Below are 16,803 nucleotides of genomic sequence, written 5' to 3'. Positions count from 1 at the left end.
ATGCCAGGTGTGTGTTGAGGGTCAGAGCCAGAATTAATGGGGGCCTGAGGGCCATTATCTCTGCATTGCAGTGAAGTGGGGCAGAGGGTGTTTTGTGACATCTCTGCTGCAAACAGCTGCAGACAAGTCATCTTTGGTTATGAATTCACTCCATTTGCAGAGATCTCCAATAATGCTCTTTAGGACATTAATAAATATATATATATATATAATTGCCCAGTAGCACCTTAGAGACCAACTAAGTTTGTTCTGGGTATAAGCTTCCGTGTGCATGCACACTTCTTCAGATACTTCAGGTGTGCATGCACACGGAAGCTTATTCTCAGAACTTAATTGGTGCTACCGGACAATTTTTAAAATTTATTTCGACTGCGTCAGACCAACACGGCTACCTACCTGAATTTAGGACATTAGTGAGGGGAGGTGCGTGGACCTCCAGATGTTCTTATTATTAATTAATTAATTATTAATTAATTAATACAATTATTAATACTAATTGTAACAACCCTATACGCATTTTCCGGGGAGCTGCATCATGTCGCTTCCTTCTGAGTAGGCGCGCGTGAAGCCGAGCTGCGGAACCCACTGGCTTCTTGCCCGATGGCAACTCTACCCTCCCCACCCACGCCGTAGCTCTATGGCCTAGCGCGCGCGCACAGCTCCGCCCACCGCCGGAAAGAGGAAGCGCTCTCGGATGAAGCCTTACGCGCGCGGTGCACTCTGGAAGCGAAAGCTTTTCGCGCACGCGCGGAGGGGACGGCCGGGGGCGGGGAATAGCAGCACGTGAAGGTCGCCGGCCAGACCGCCGTCCTCCCTCCCTCCTTCGATCGGTCGCTGTTGGCTCACAGGTCGGGCCCGGCATGGACCCTTCGTCCGCCGCGGGAGACTTGGGGGCGGCCGTCAACGACCCGCAGCTGCAGCACTTCATTGAGGTGGAGACGCAGAAGCAGCGCTTCCAGCAGCTCGTGCACCAGATGACGGAGCTCTGCTGGGTAAGGAGGAGCTGGGAGGGAGCTGATAGCCCGGGGCGTAGGCAAAGGCCTCCTTCGTGCTGTTCACGGTTGACCTTCGGAACTCTCTGCCGCAAGATGCGCTGGGCCAGGCTTAGAGGATCGGGCAGAGTGTCCGAAAGAGGCGGCGGAGTGGGGGGATCAGATGGAAATCATGATGGAGGAGGAAGAGGGCCGAAGGCTACGGGACCAAAGCCCAGCCCCACTCTTTCATGCTACGTGCAATTAACTTGTGGAACGTGCTGCCGCAAGATGGGGAGCAGATCCGCACCGTAGATTTGAAACACATGATTTCCAACCCCCGCCCCAAGAATAATGGGAAATATAGTTTCCCCTTCAGAGGCACAGTTCTCGGACCCTTTAAACTACGGAGCCCAATATTCTTTGGGGGAAGCCGTGTTCTTTAAATGTGCGTTGAATGTGGATTTGCCTGTGGTGGTGAGACCAGAAATGTGCTTCAGAAGGTGGTCTTGCAAAATCGAGGAGGAGGACTTGTACCTCTGGGGTGAAGGTTGGTTGTGATGTGGTTGCTCAATTTAAATTAATTTTCTCCCACTGCAAGGTGATCCTCAGGGCAACTGGCCAACTCTATGATTCTGTCTCTGTCTGTGGCGATGGACAGAGGCTTTAAAAGTACCGTAGGTCATGCAAAGGACTGGTGCCCTTAAAGGGGTTAATTCTTTTTTTGAAACTTACTGCTACAAGCTGCAGTGATGGTCATTGTCTTCGGTTGCTTTAACAGGAGATCAGATAAAGTCACAGAAAGCAAGGAGGACTGAAGGCCCTGGGGGCGAAGTCTTTCAGCCTACGCATACTTAACTGCTTTGAGGGTGTGTCCCCCCACCCACAAGCAGTGCGTTGTTGTTGTTTAGTCGTTTAGTTTAGTCGTATCCGACTCTTTGTGACCCCATGGACCATAGCACGCCAGGCACTCCTGTCTTCCACTGCCTCCCACAGTTTGGTCAAACTCATGCTGGTAGCTTCGAGAACACTGTCCAACCATCTTGTCCTCTGTTGTCCCCTTCTCCTAGTGCCCTCAATCTTTCCCAACATCAGGGCAGGGTCTTTTCCAGGGAGTCTTCTCTTCTCCAAAGTATTGGAGCCTCAGCTTCAGGATCTGTCCTTCCAGTGAGCACTCAGGGCTGATTTCCTTCAGAATGGATAGGTTTGATCTTCTTGCAGTCCATGGGACTCTCAAGAGTCTCCTCCAGCACCATAATTCAAAAGCATCAATTCTTCGGCGATCAGCCTTCTTTATGGTCCAGCTCTCACTTCCATACATCACTACTGGGAAAACCATAGCTTTAACTATACGGACCTTTGTAGGCAAGGTGATGTCTCTGCTTTTTAAGATGCTGTCTAGGTTTGTCATTGCTTTTCTCCCAAGAAGCAGGCGTCTTTTAATTTCGTGACTGCTGTCACCATCTGCAGTGATCAAGGAGCCCAAGAAAGTAATATCTCTCACTGCCTCCATTTCTTTCCCTTCTATTTGCCAGGAGGTGATGGGACCAGTGGCCATGATCTTAGTTTTTTTGATGTTGAGCTTCAGACCATATTTTGCGCTCTCCTCTTTCACCCTTGTTAAAACGTTCTTTTTTATTTATTTATTTTAAAATACCTTTATTTCGAATAAGGATTTAAAAGTTATTTACACCAGATCTTTCCAGATGTAAACAAACAAATAAAATATATGACAAAATACATCCAACCAAACCAAATTCTCAAAACTAAAATTATACATACCGAAATCATATCTCTGAATGTATTCCATTTCCACAAATAAACAAAACTTCCAACCCTTCACCAGTATATCTAATTTTGTTGTTGTTATTGATATTATTACCCACAGGTTGGTTTATATCAGCTTTAACCACAAATTCTTCCTCACTTTTCTTAGTTTCCCTTTTTATGTTTTACAGATATCGCTCAAGTTCTGCCAATAGAATATTGTTATTGTTATATGTTTTTAAATACTCTCTAAAAAATTTCCATTCTTTGGATATCTTTTGATATTCTATATCCCGCACCCAGCCTGTTAATTTCGCTAGCTGTAAATATTCAATCAACAGAGTTTGCCATTCTGTTATAGTAGGGGGTAGTTTATCCTTCCATTTCCTTGCAATCAGAATTCTAGCGGCGGTCAAGCTATACATCATAAGCTTTCTATCTTCCTTTTTAAAGTTATCGGGCAAAATGCCTAGGAGGAAGATTACGGATTGTTTCTTAACAGTTATTTTGAATAGTTTTTTGATTTCATTATAGATCTTATCCCAATAGTCTTTAATTATGTCGCACGTCCACCACATGTGGAAGTACGATCCAGGTTCTTTCCCGCATCTCCAACATTCAGGACTTCTCCCTTTATACATCTTTGCTAACTTCTGTGGGTAGAGGTGCCACCTATATAGCATTTTCATGCTATGTTCTCTCAGTGAATAGCACGCTGTGAATTTCAGATCTTTGGTCCACAAACGTTGCCATTGCTCTGTTGTTATGTTATGTCCACAGTCCTGCGCCCATTTAATCATGACCGTTTTGGTTAGCTCTTCTTTAGTTTCCCACTCTAGTAGGAGGTCATATATCCCTGAGATATTTTTCTTTTTCTTTATTAATAGTTCTTTTTCAAATCTTGATGTTTCCCTAGCCAATCCATTGCTGATATCTACAGCTAATTTTTGGCGCAGCTGAAAGTATTGGAGCCAGTCCGTCATCCTTCCTTTAATGTCCTCATACTTTTTTAGAATTATCTCTCCATTCTCTATATCCGTGACCTCTCTGTATGACGGCCAGCTCCAATCCATATTTCTTCGTTTAATCGCAATGGCTTCCGTTGGGCAGGCCCATAATGAAATTTTGGGCTCTAGAATTCCTCTGAACTTGGTCCAGATGTTGTACAGGGATTTCCTTATGATGTGATCTAAAAATCCTCTGTGTGATTTTATTTTCCCATATAACAAATATGCGTGCCATCCAAATCTTGTATTATGGCCTTCCAAATCCAATAACTCTCTTTCTTTCAAAACTATCCATTCTCTCAACCATACTAGCCCAGCAGCCGCATGATAGAGTTCCAGATCGGGGAGTGCAAAGCCTCCCCTTTCTCTCTTGTCTATCAACAATTGATGTTTTATCCTTGGTTTTTTCCCGTTCCAGACAAACCTCGCTAGGTCTTTCCTCCATTCCTTAAAACAAGTTTTCCCTCCTAATATGGGTATTGTCTGGAACAGGAACATCAATTTCGGTAAGATGTTCATTTTTACCGCGGAGATTCGACCCCATAGAGATAGGTGGAATTTATTCCACGTTTCCATATTTTTCTTTATCTCTCTAAAACGTTCTTTTATTCCTCCTCTCTTTCTGCCATCAAGGTTGTGTCATCTGCATATCTGAGGTTGTTGATATTTCTTCCAGCAATCTTAATTCCGGCTTGGGATTCATCTAGTCCAGCCTTTCGGATGATGAATTCTGCATATAAGTTAAATAAGCAGGGAGACAATATACAACCTTGTCGTACTCCTTTCCCAATTTTGAACCAATCAGTTGTTCCATATCCAGTTCTAACTGTAGTTTCTTGTCCCACATAGAGATTTCTCAGGAGACAGATGAGATGATCAGGCACTCCCATTTCTTTAAGAACTTGCCATAGTTTGCTGTGGTCGACATAGTCAAATGCTTTTGCGTAGTCAATGAAGCAGAAGTAGACGTTTTTCTGGAACTCTCTAGCTTTCTCCATAATCCAGCACATGTTTGCTATTTGATCTCTGGTTCCTCTGCCCCTTCAAAATCCAGCTTGCACTTCTGGGAGTTCTGGGTCCACATACTGCCTAAGCCTGCCTTGTAGAATTTTAAGCATAACCTTGCTAGCGTGTGAAATGAGCACAATTGTGCGGTAGTTGGAGCATTCTTTGGCACTGCCCTTCTTTGGAATTGGGATGTAGACTGATCTTCTCCAATCCTCTGGCCATTGCTGAGTTTTCTAAACTTGCTGGCATATTGGGTGTAGCTCCTTAACAGCATTATCTTTTAAAATTTTAAATAGTTCAGCTGGAATATCATCACTTCCAATGGCCTTGTTATTAGCAGTGCTTTCTAAGGCCCATTTGACTTCACTCTCCAAGATATCTGGCTCAAGGTCATACATCAAGCAGTGCATACATTTTATGAAATAAGACAGAAATTGTGGATACTGGTGGCCCCTGGTGTAGGTGGCTTTAAAAGACAATTGGATGAAGTCCTGTAGGAGGAGAGGTCTATTGATTGGTTAAATAAAACCTCTAGATTCTGAGGCTTTTGAATTCCCTTTGTTGCTGGAAACAACCAGTGGCTGTGCGTGTGGCTACCGGGAATTCAGTTCCTGGAAAGAAGCCACTGTGAGAAACTCAATGGTGGACTTGATGGACTGTGGATCTGATCCAGCCATGGCTCTCTTTATGTTTGTATTGGTGGCCTGTGGTGAGTGGGTGCAAATTCACTGCTGCTTACACTCACCATCATAGCACTCCTCCAACATTTTTAATACCGTGTTTCTCCTAAAATAAGACACGTCTTATATTTATTTTTCCTCCATAAAAAAACACCACGGCTTATTTTCAGGGGATGTCTTATTTTTTATTATTGTAAGGTGGGCAAGGCAAGAAAAGAAAGTACCGTACCGGTAGTGTTTTGCAACTGGGCTTCGGGGCTCGGCACGGTGCGCTGCATACTCTGGCTCTTGCCGTCGGGGCTCGGCGCTGCGCACGCTGCGGCTGTTGCCGGCTCCCGCTCGGTTGGGGTTCGGCTCTGTGATCGCTGCGCCTCTTGCTGGCTCCCCTCGGTCGGGGCTCGGCTCCACGAGCGCTGCACCGCTTGCCGGCTCCTGCTCAGTCGGGGCAGGCTGTTGCTGGCTCTCACTGGGTCCCGCTGGATCGGGCTCGGGGAGGCGCACTGTTGAAGGCTCCCGCTGGGTCGGAGCTCGGCGAGCGCTGCGCCTTTTGCCTGCTCCCGCTCAGTAGGGGCTCGGTGCGGCGTGTGCAGTGCCTCTCACCGGGTCCTGCTGGGTCGGGGGCCGGCGTAGCACGCTGTTGCAGGCTCCTGCTGAGTTGGGGCTCGGCGAGCGCTGCACCTCTTGCCGGCTCCCGCTCAGTCGGGGCTTCGTGTGGCGCGCGCTACGCCTCTTGCCGGGTCGGGGATCGGCACGGCGCGCTGTTGCCGGCTCTCCCGGGTCCTGCTGGTCGGCCCTCGTGGGGTCCTGCTTGGTCGGGGCTCGGCGCGCTGTACTGTCGGGACCTGCGGCTCTCGCGGGGTCCTGCTGGTCGGCTCTCGGGGGGTCCTGCTGCAGCTCTTGCTGGCTCCTGGTCAGTCGGGGCTCCACGTGGGACACGCTGCTGGTCGATTTGGCGGGGCAGCAACATCCGTTTCCGGGCGCCGACAGGAAACTTCCTTTTCCTCTTCTTCTTCCTTGGCGCCATCCAGACCTGCTCCCCCCGGCTTATTTTCGGGGTATGTCTTATATTTATTCTACTCATGAAAAGCCTGCCATGGCTTATTTTTAAGGCCCGTCTTATTTTAGGAGAAACACGGTAGCTGTAATGTAGTAAGTGTAGTAAGTGGTGTTGGCATGGAGATATACTGGTGAGGACATGTACACCTATTGAAATTGCTGGTACTGCTGCTGATAATGCATGCAAGCAAAGAAAGACAGATGGTGAGTGATAATTGGAATAATAGTCCCAACAACATTGGGCATGAGGAGGGCATAGATTCCTCAGTCCTGTTTTACCTAGGCATGCAAAGAGATTGAATGTGAACCCTTCTTCATGAAAGAGTGTGCTATACCACTAAGATACAGCTCCCAGGTGGAGACAGGGCATGAATCAGAAAACTGCAGGGGATATTGCAGTTTATTTTTTTATGTTAGCCTTCTCATCATTGAAACAGCTATGGTGGCTGCACAGTGGAAGGCAATGGGGATGGAGAGGCCACCTGGGTGTTTGTGTTCTGAGCCAGCTGTTCTGTTTAGAGTTACAGGACAGGAAATCCAGGCATGTCCCTCTTGTATAATGCAAAAAGGGTGTGTGTGTGTGTTTTGGGACTGGTTCTGAGGTTCAAAATTCTGAACTGCTGGTGTCTCTTGAATGCCCCTAAGCCCTATATACTAGGAAGAGAAGGGGTATAAATCAGTTGTATAACTTGTGTGCAAAAGGCACTAACTTCAATTCCTGGCATCTCCAGGTAGGGCTGGGAATGTTCCTCTTCGTAAATCATTGTCAGTCAGAGCAGATAGTACCAAGCTACCTGGACCAGTAGTCAGAGTCAGTATAAGGCAGTTTCCTGTGTTCCTAAACAATGCTTATTCTTCCATATCTTGAATAGGAGAAATGCATGGACAAGCCTGGCCCCAAGTTGGACAGCCGTGCGGAGACCTGCTTTGTGAACTGTGTGGAGCGCTTCATTGACACCAGTCAGTTCATTCTCAACCGACTGGAGCAGACACAGAAATCCAAGTCGCCCTTCTCCGAAAACCTCTCTGACTGATTTGGATGCTGCAATGCCTCAGTTTCCTTCTTTAATGAGAAACCAACCAACTGAATGAGAGAAGAGGAGGAGGTGGAGAACAAGGAGAACAAGCAGAAGAAAGGATCAAAAGTTGTGAAGGACATTGGCCTCCACATTCGAGACAGACTTCTGGGTTTCCTGGCCAACGTGAGCAGTTCTGGTTTTAAATTCCCATCTTGTGAACATTTAGCAGTCAGACAAGTGAAGCCTTGCTGATTCGCATGGGCTTGTGCTGCCCAGGTTTTTTAAATTTTGCTGTTGGATAACAAGAGCTTCACACAGCAGAACTGTAGCATCAAACAACTTGCTTTCCCAGTGGTGTGGCCAGGGAAGCACACTTATCAATATTCAATAATTTCCTCCATTTTGAAATGAAGGAAGCTGGGAGGTTTCAGACAAGAATGTTGATCCTGGGAAAAGCAAAGGTGCCTTGATATAAATTTCTCACCTGCAGCTTGAACATGTGGCTGAGTTGACCCTTTTGTAAACCGCAACTAGTGTTGCGGTTGAACAGAGGGAGGCTGACTTTGCTTGCTGTCATGTGCCATTTAAGGTGCATATTCAAGGCCTCCTTAACATAGCTAGGAAGAAGTAACCCCAGAGGACATGGGAACTGAATACCACTCATCTGGTCATGTAAATGTTTCACTTACCAAGTACAAAAGTCAATTTTAACTTTCTCCATTCCTTTCCTGCTGATCAGTGGAATAAACATCAATTAGATTCATTTTAAACTGCCTGTTGAGTCGGTGGTGATTCCTTCTGCTTTGATTGCTAGGGATTTAGAAATAGGAATGCTGTTGCTAGCAGTTATGGTGTTGGAATATGAGAATGCTGTGCTGTTAAAAGATAGTTTGAAATTCTCTTCTCACTGTCTGTTAGAGAAGCAGTCTCTGAGTTAAGCATACTAAGAGATACATCAATTGCTGGAAAGTCTACACAAATTATTAGTTCTCACCTCAGACAGTTTTTATAACTAGCTATCCACTCGTATATATATTACAAATGTTTGTTCCGCCTCACAAAACCCCCCATGTTTGGATAGCTTCCATTCTGTCTGGTCTAAATAGATCTTTACTTGCCACAAGTGACCATCTCAATAGTTGCATAGATACTGGCTAAGCCATTAATCAATTAATGCATAGGAGAGTATTGACCACACTGACTGGCAGCAGGGTTTCAAACGGTGTTTCCCAGCCTTACCTGGAGATGCTGGGGATTGAGCTTGAGGCCTTCTGTGGGCAGCACAGAGGCTGTTCCCGTGAGCTACAGTCCCTTTACGTTGCATATGTATGCTGGCAAGAGAGGAGGGACAGCCCACTTAGTTTCTATGTTAAGCTCAGAGAGAGTACTCTATGCCTCCTCACTCAGCTTAATGACTATAATGTGCCTTGAATTCCTTGTTGCTTAAGGTTACCGGGCTGCAGCTTAAATATGAGGATGCTGTAAATGCATCAGGAAACAGGTGGCCTGTCTTTAGAAGATTGCTTAATATGGAAAGTCAAAGGCAGCCTACTTACAAAGTTTGCTGGTTTTAAAGTTCCTTATGAGCGCAACACCATGATAGATGAAGCCAAACTCAGCGACATGTCCATGAGTGTTTCAGATCAGGAGGATAACACTACACATACCAGACCTGTTTTTTTAGCCTACCACGTATTGCAGAACTTGCGCAAATGCAGAAGCTCTTGAGTCTTCCAAACACTGGTGATGCTGTCCTGCCCAGAAATGAGTGAGAAATCAAATCTTCAGTTTCTGCATTGGGTGAAGTTTTACTTATAAAGGTTTGGCGGATGCCTGAGCTGCAAGCAATATTGCAGGGGTGGGAAACCTGTGACTCTCCAGGTATTGATAGACTACAACTTCTACAATTGTTATTGATCACTGGGCAATGCTGGCTAGGGCTGATAAGAGCTGGAGTCCTCAGATGTCCTATACTGTATCTGCTTCACCTGCTTTATGTATGGTGTGTGGATGTGCAGCAGATGCTGGTTCTTGGCTGTATTCCCCCCCCCCCCATTACTGTTCTAATGTATTTGAACTGGTCTGATTTCTTGTTCAGTCCACATCTTGTTTATCCCAATAATATTCCTTTAAGGTGGATTGCTTAACTCATATTTGGAAGGGAGAACCAAGGTCAAGAAGGCAACTTGTCTAAGGTCACTGACAGAGTTGTTCCTTCCCTATTTACAGAGTCATAAGGATCAGTAGAAGGAAATTAATTAATTCCTTAGTGTTTTTCAAAGAACTACCAGTATAGTTTTTCATAGGACTTAAACCTTCATTTACAAGGGTTACAGTATGTTTGTTCTTCAAAAAACTGAGGAAACCTTCAGATCAATTCCTGGTTCTTCACCATTGTATTTGACAATGGAGGAGTCCATTATTATTATTATTATTATTATTATTATCATCATCATCATCATCATCATCATCATCATCATTATTATTATTTCCGTTTTTAGCCTGCCTGCCTTCTTCCATTGAACTGAAGACTGCATGCATGGGGTTCCCAGATAGGAATCCATCCAGGCACTGGTCAGACCCAGACCTGCTTAGCTTTTGCAATGCGGTAGCCTCACGTGCTTCAGACCATGTCCTGTGACCCATACGATAGTAGTTTACTTAAAGGTCACCACCAGAGTCCCTGTGAATTCTCAACCCCAAACTCTTAAAATTGTGCAGTATTGTAGGTATATAGAAATTATTAGCCCAGGCAACATTCTGAGTGAAAGGGGGGAATTCTGTAACCTTTGCCAGGGTGATTGGAAGGACTTACAGTGAAACTACAGGGCTTAACTAACTGTTAAGGATAAAGGACGGCATGCCATTATTTTAAAAAGAAAATGGAAAGTAGGCAATGCGTAAGAGCTGCTGCCCTCAGCTGTTAGAAACCAAGGGGATACCCAATGTTAAGACATGCTCAAAGTAAACCAACTGAAATAAACAGACTTAAATTACAGGTGGGGACCATTTTGCATGGGGATTCCATTCCTGGCTCCCGTGCACATTGGTAGAGTACCTAAAGGACACCCCACCTCCATTCTGTCCTCTGGGTCCCAAAGGACCTGTGTGTCAGTGATTGCACTTGGGTGCACCTAAAATGATCGCTGCTTGTACAGTACTTAAATCCACTGTTTTGATGGATTTATTTTGTGAGTATGACTATGCTGGACATCACCTCAAGGCTTGTCGGCAGCCTGTTCGTGTGACTACCTTTATGGGTCCTGTGAGCCTCCTCACAGTGTGAAGGAATTAAAATATATCTGGGCCAATTCTGTTGTGCAGCAGCAACATCTAAGGTTGTAGTGAGCCATCAGAAACGAGGTACTGGGTAGGAAAACTGATTTAAAAACAAATGGCTCCAAGTGATTCAGGTTTACAAGCATGGATGAAGGGCCAGAGTGTGATTTGGAAATTCATTCACAGTTTTTCACCAAGAGAACTGCTTGCTTAAAAAGCCACTATGGGTGAAGGCTGGAAATGGCTAAAAGGTTGAATTGAACTGAATTGGTAACATTCAGCTAGCAAGAAGTCTAAATAAGTTTTGTTTTTTTAAAAAAGCAAGTTTAGGGTTGTTGTTTTTTTAAAAAATGTAATGAATTCTGCAACACTGTTAATGGCTGTACAAAGAAAAGTAACATTTATTTTAAATAAATTAACTTAACCTTAATACATCATCAACATTAAGTGATCATCAACACAGCCCCTGTGGCACTGGGCTTCCCTGACAACCAGTACCCTCTTGTTCTCCTCTTCCCCCACTGAAATTAGAAATAAGCATTCTGTTGTAGCCAACAGAATATGTGCTTGTGTGTGTGTGTCTTACAACAGGTTCTCTGGTTTGCAAATATACCCAAGAGACATAGAAGGTTGGCAACCCCTGATAATAAAGAGAAGTTAATTTTTAAGTCACTTAAAATGCATTGTCCTTACATTCAGAAATTGGTGGAACACTGTTATTGTTAAGATCAGGCATGTAAACAGAGTAGCAGCTGCATTCTCATAAGAGAGACTTGCATACTGAGTTAAAACAGTTATATTTTACAGAACTTCTGAGCATTCTGATTCTCAAGTACACCAATGTAGAGCTCATTCAAGAGCTGAACTCATTGCTTATATCCTTGTTTTATCAGTGGGGCACTTTACATAATAGAGCCAAGCTTCTCCATACCCCAAGTGGTCTGCTGTCCATGCCAGCTTGTCCTTATGTTCTCATGTATCTTCCCTTAATCTGTGTTCTTTAAAATGACCCAGAGGAAGAAAACACAGGGAGAAACCCTCTCTCTTGCACTCTTGTCTGTCCACATACTAGTCCTCTTGCTCATACACACATTTCTCTTACTTCTCCCATTCCCAGAGATTTGAATTACCTTCAGCAGTTTACAAGAGAAAGAGGAATTCTGCTGTGCATTCCTGCCTCTGACTGGAAGACTGAAGGGTTTTGCTGCTTCTTACTTTGCTTCTGCTTACTCTGCAGAACACCCCCTGAGCAATTCACATCCTCCTTACCAATGCCACATCACCCATTACTTTTGAAACTCGTTTTTTGTGTAGGGGCTGGCCCGAAAACCCCTCAGGTGCACAGATTTTTGTCCCTGGTTTTCTTTCTTGTCCTCCACATCACTTCTGGGTGGATGCATGGAAGGGAATGCAGGAGACAGCAAGTTCAGCTCTAGGGCTGCCAATTGCTGAGCTCTAGTTTGACCTGATTTGGTCTCTAATTTGGTTCAAGTATGTTACCAGTGAAAGGACTCGCACATAAAAGCATTTCAAATAGTTCAGTGTTGCTTATTAGAATCTGATTCAACTTTTCTAGTGGAAAACAGCAGCAGTCTTAAGAAGCTCTTTGGAACAGCTTAAAAATGGATTGGGATATATCTTTTTTTAAGGCAACAGGCTATGTATAATGTGCTAGCTTTCATAAACTTTGGCCATATTGCTCCTCTGCTTTCTCTGTCCCCTCTTTGTGGGTATCCTCGGAGTCTAAAAGGGGCTGGTGAAGACAGGACTGATGCTTGCCCCCCTTTCTCCAAGAAGCTGCTCGCACATTTGTTTGGTTATCCTTCAGGAAAAGAGGCAGCAGGTCTGCAGTGAAGGGGATGTCTCTGAAAGCATGCAGTAGGAAGATGCCAAGGACAATGGTGAGGAAGCCACTGATGGTGCCAATGATGTGCATCAGAACCAGATGCTGCCACTCCTTGAACAGAATGGCAGAGCAAGTCATAACTGCTGTGGTGAAGAGGACGTAATAGATGGGGGTGACTACAGATGTGTTGAAGATATCCAACGCCTTGTTCAGGTAGTTGATCTGGACGCTGATGGAGATCACAAGGCAAATAAAAAGCAAATAGCTCAACGGTTCCTTCCAGACAGGCTTCCCAGCAAACAGTTCTTTCAGGGCAATACCCAAGCCTTTCGCAGATGAGACAGAGAGCGAACCAATGGCAGAGCAGATCAAAACATACACTAAGACGTTGCTATGTCCATAGCGAGGCCCAGCCACAAAGATGAGAAGAGCTGAACTCACCAGCATGCACACAGCAAACACTATAAACCCTGTAGAGGAGAGAGGAAAAATTGTTAAGGACAATCTGAATCTTTTAGGTGTAGCTTACTTCTGCAGGATGTAGACAGTTTTGTTCAGATCAATCAGTGCACAAGCTACATTCAGTTAGTAGAATCTGGTGCTTTAGAATTCTTATCTCACTGGTATGGTTCAAAGCCAACTAAATATCATCAGTGGCCGAATAAAGAGAATAAAATAGATGCTATAAAAATTATGCGCTCACAGGTTACTGATTATCAACATGAGTTTTCATTCAATGAAATTAAGGAAAGCACGCAATTTCTGTCAAGTCCCCCTTCCCCAAAATGGTATTCTGTTGGTGTACAATAGGTAAATGAAGTTGGGCAGTTAATACCTGGATCCTTTAGTTTCTCCGCCATTGACTCCAGGCTGGAGACCTCTTCCTCCTGTGGGGCATGGATGACCATCACAGTGGAGCCTAAAATGCTAAGGATACAGCCGATCTTCCCATGGATGTTTAGGTGCTCGTTCAGGAAGTAGGAGGCTAAAACTGCACTATAAGAAGATACAACTGTGTTGAGGAAAGACCTGAGACTGGCATGTTGGTCTCCAGAAAAGGGCTTAGGGATTGGGAAACATCTGATCATGTGCTTACCTGACTAAAACACTTAGTGCTCCTAGAGGAGTGACCAGTGTTGCTGGGGCAAAAGCATATGCAGCAAAGTTGGCAACTTCTCCAATTCCCACTGCAAGTGAAGCAGTTTGCCATTGGCAAAAAAATAATGTTAACAAAGAGCAAATTTCATCTCCTTTGAAACAGATTCACACCTGACTACACCCTCATGGTGGGTAAGAAAATCAGGTGACTAGCAGAAGTCTTCTAAATTCAACATTATCCCCTCCACCTCCTGTCAGTAATCTACAAATGACCAAGTTATTAGGCAGGCTAGTAATGATTTTAAATGATGATGATGTGCACCATCCATTTGTAGATGCCCCAGCCACTCTGGTTTAATTTGCAAGGCTGCTTTATGATAAAGCTCATTATACCAAGGAACTCATTGGGAGCTACTGGAGGTCATGTAAGAAGGCAAAGGGAATAATTAAAGTTGTTGAAATGTAGATGAAGATGGTAAAAACTTGCATGGAAGTACTTACTAGTTAGCAGCCCTGCCCACCACATCCATTCCTTCAGATATGCATGACCCCCTAGACCTGTGAAGAGAGAAACGAAACCAAAGGTGAAGTTTAAATGAAAACAGAAGCTGGCCTGGAAAACCTTTTCAAACTCTTAAGCAGCATGGAGAGCCTGGTTTCTGGGATTTTTCCCATCCACAACAGATGGCATGGTAACTGTGAGCTCCTATTCAATATTATTACCTGCTCTGAGAGCACCTCTGCTACTTAGCTTGAGAAGTCCCTTCTTCTTTAGGATAAAACTTCCTCCAATGAACAGGCTAGAGCTGAGAGCCAGGCCCAGTCCGATGTAGAAGTCGTAACGTCCCATTGAGTCCTCCATTTTAATCACCTCAAGTTTTGAGAGAGAGAGGGAAAGATCAGGGTGTAAATGTCTGTTTCAGAAGAACAGCCATGTTGAATATGCAATAGCAGGAAGCCAAAAATACACTGATGCAACACTGGCAGGTAACACGTCCTATGAAAGGTTCACTAAATAAGCATTCTGTCATACAAGCAACTCATGTTCTACCTACATGCTTCCAATGGACACAATGTCCTTTAAGTAGAAGTTATTTTTCTGTGAAGTGGCCCAATGTTCCTTAATAGGGTAAGCATAGTTAGCCTCCCTTTGCTACTTTTGACAGAAGGAAAAAGGGGATTTTTTTTCTCCTTTAGGCTTCAAATACTCTAGGGGTGCACTGGTATAATCATAACTTTATAAGTACTATTTATCTCTCTTGTACTACAGGTGATGTGGGAACTACTTGTTAATGATCTTCCATAAGTCTTTTGAATGGCAAGTGAATACCTGAAAAAGGGTCTATATTTATCCCCCTTCCAAGTAATGTTGTAATACTTAGGTGTCTGTGTTTGAGACCAAGACTCAGTTGACTTTTGGGCGTTTGTAAGCTAGCAGAATTTTGGGTGTTGGCTGTGTCTCTCCGGAGATCTGGAGTTGCGCCAAACACATATTAAAAAAATTCGGGTTGCACAATTAAAAGTTGCTTTGGCACCCACTTAAAACAAAAAAACCCAAGCCTGGAACTTTTGGGCTACAAATGCTCTGGAAACCAGATGGGGGGCGGGCGGCGGAGAAAATAACTGGACATTAAATAACCTCTCCACAAACCAATCAGGATGAATGTTCAATAAACAGATTGCCTGGAGCATCAAACTTTATGGCGAGTGTTCAGCCCCTAAACTCAACCTGCGTATTTGCAATTAAACACAAATAATACAAAATGCCAGTCAGTAAGTCTCCATATACCAATATACTCTTAGCTGTTTTGTAGGCTGCCTTGAAAGCTCCGGAGTAGTTAGGCGGCAAATTTTACTTTAGATACACGCGCGCGCCAACCACAAACCAAGGTAACAAAAAACATTAAGAGGAATTAAAGAACCTTTTAATGAGGGTGAAAGAGGAGAGCGCAAAATATGGTCTGAAGCTCAACATCAAAAAAACTAAGATCATGGCCACTGCTCCCATCACCTCCTGGCAAATAGAAGGGGAAGAAATGGAGGCAGTGAGAGATTTTACTTTCTTGGGCTCCTTGATTACTGCAGATGGTGACAGCAGTCACGAAATTAAAAGACGCCTGCTTCTTGGGAGAAAAGCAATGACAAACCTAGACAGCATCTTAAAAAGCAGAGACATCACCTTGCCGACAAAGGTCCGTATAGTTAAAGCTATGGTTTTCCCAGTAGTGATGTATGGAAGTGAGAGCTGGACCATAAAGAAGGCTGATCACCAAAGAATTGATGCTTTTGAATTATGGTGCTGGAAGAGACTCTTGAGAGTCCCATGGACTGCAAGAAGATCAAACCTATCCATTCTTAAGGAAATCAGCCGAGTGCTCACTGGAAGGACAGATCCTGAAGCTGAGGCTCCAATACTTTGGCCACCTCATGAGAAGAGAAGACTCCCTGGAAAAGACCCTGATGTTGGGAAAGATGGAGGGCACAAGGAGAAGGGGACGACAGAGGACGAGATGGTTGGACAGTGTTCTCGAAGCTACGAACATGAGTCTGACCAAACTGCGGGAGGCAGTGCAAGACAGGAGTGCCTGGCGTGCTCTGGTCCATGGGGTCACGAAGAGTCGGACACGACTAAACGACTAAACAACAACACACGCGCGCGCCAACCACAAACCACCAAGGTAACATAAAACATTAAAGGAGCTTACTACTTTGGGCGGAAAAGCAGTCACGCCCCTGCTGTTTCCCCAGCCAAGTAACACCCGTCCCTAATTTTTTTGGGGGGGGGGGGAATTACAGGTAAAGTAAGATTGTAAGGGACCAAGGCCACTCCGGATTTATTAATCTGGATTTTTGAAAGGAAGCTTTCCGCGGTTCCCCTGAGGGCGAGGGCCCCCCCTAAACCTTAGGTGAGCAGGGAGGTCGAGGCCTGTCTAAGGGCGGCGGGTGGGGTGGGGCGCGCCGGTACCTGTCTCTGCCGTCGCTCTCTTCCCTGTCAGCAGCAGCTGCCGGCCGGCCTCCCTCGCCGTCCCTTCCTCTCTCCGCCTCCTCCGCCCCGTGGCCGCCAGTTCCGCT

At 44.9% G+C, this 16,803-nt stretch overlaps 2 protein-coding genes across 2 annotated transcripts; one reads left to right on the top strand and one right to left on the bottom strand.

Annotated features, from left to right (window-relative positions):
* The first annotated feature begins 762 nt into the window (after positions 1–762).
* On the top strand, positions 763–8,278 carry TIMM8A (translocase of inner mitochondrial membrane 8A). The gene is made up of 2 exons (XM_035122235.3): positions 763–992; positions 7,362–8,278. Exons 1-2 carry the CDS (start codon positions 861–863, stop codon positions 7,521–7,523), a joined length of 294 nt encoding a protein of 97 aa, XP_034978126.1. The 5' UTR covers positions 763–860; the 3' UTR covers positions 7,524–8,278.
* A 2,886-nt stretch (positions 8,279–11,164) lies between these two features.
* On the bottom strand, positions 11,165–16,785 carry LOC118088507 (magnesium transporter NIPA2). The gene is made up of 6 exons (XM_035122232.3): positions 16,697–16,785; positions 14,455–14,602; positions 14,233–14,289; positions 13,730–13,820; positions 13,469–13,629; positions 11,165–13,103 (listed from the first exon to the last, which is right to left on the bottom strand). The coding sequence occupies exons 2-6, from the start codon at positions 14,591–14,593 to the stop codon at positions 12,466–12,468; spliced, it is 1,086 nt and encodes a 361-aa protein (XP_034978123.1). The 5' UTR covers positions 14,594–14,602; positions 16,697–16,785; the 3' UTR covers positions 11,165–12,465.
* Positions 16,786–16,803: the final 18 nt, after the last annotated feature.

This window comes from Zootoca vivipara, chromosome Z2, assembly GCF_965207765.1.
Source record: "Zootoca vivipara chromosome Z2, rZooViv2.hap1.1, whole genome shotgun sequence".
In the NCBI taxonomy this organism is placed as follows: domain Eukaryota; kingdom Metazoa; phylum Chordata; class Lepidosauria; order Squamata; family Lacertidae; genus Zootoca; species Zootoca vivipara.
This window is presented reverse-complemented; position numbering and strand designations above follow the sequence as displayed.

What these genes read in the sequence shown, in the direction of transcription:
- TIMM8A (XM_035122235.3), top strand. Translation starts at nt 861, where the DNA reads ATGGACCCTTCGTCCGCCGCGGGAGACTTGGGGGCGGCCGTCAACGAC. An exon ending in AGATGACGGAGCTCTGCTGG is followed by an intron (nt 993 to 7,361) that starts GTAAGGAGGAGC and finishes TATCTTGAATAG; the next exon opens with GAGAAATGCATGGACAAGCC.
- LOC118088507 (XM_035122232.3), bottom strand. Translation starts at nt 14,593, where the DNA reads ATGGAGGACTCAATGGGACGTTACGACTTCTACATCGGACTGGGCCTG. An exon ending in CAGAGGTGCTCTCAGAGCAG is followed by an intron (nt 14,290 to 14,454) that starts GTAATAATATTG and finishes CTCTCTTCACAG; the next exon opens with GTCTAGGGGGTCATGCATAT. An exon ending in GCACTAAGTGTTTTAGTCAG is followed by an intron (nt 13,630 to 13,729) that starts GTAAGCACATGA and finishes ATCTTCTTATAG; the next exon opens with TGCAGTTTTAGCCTCCTACT.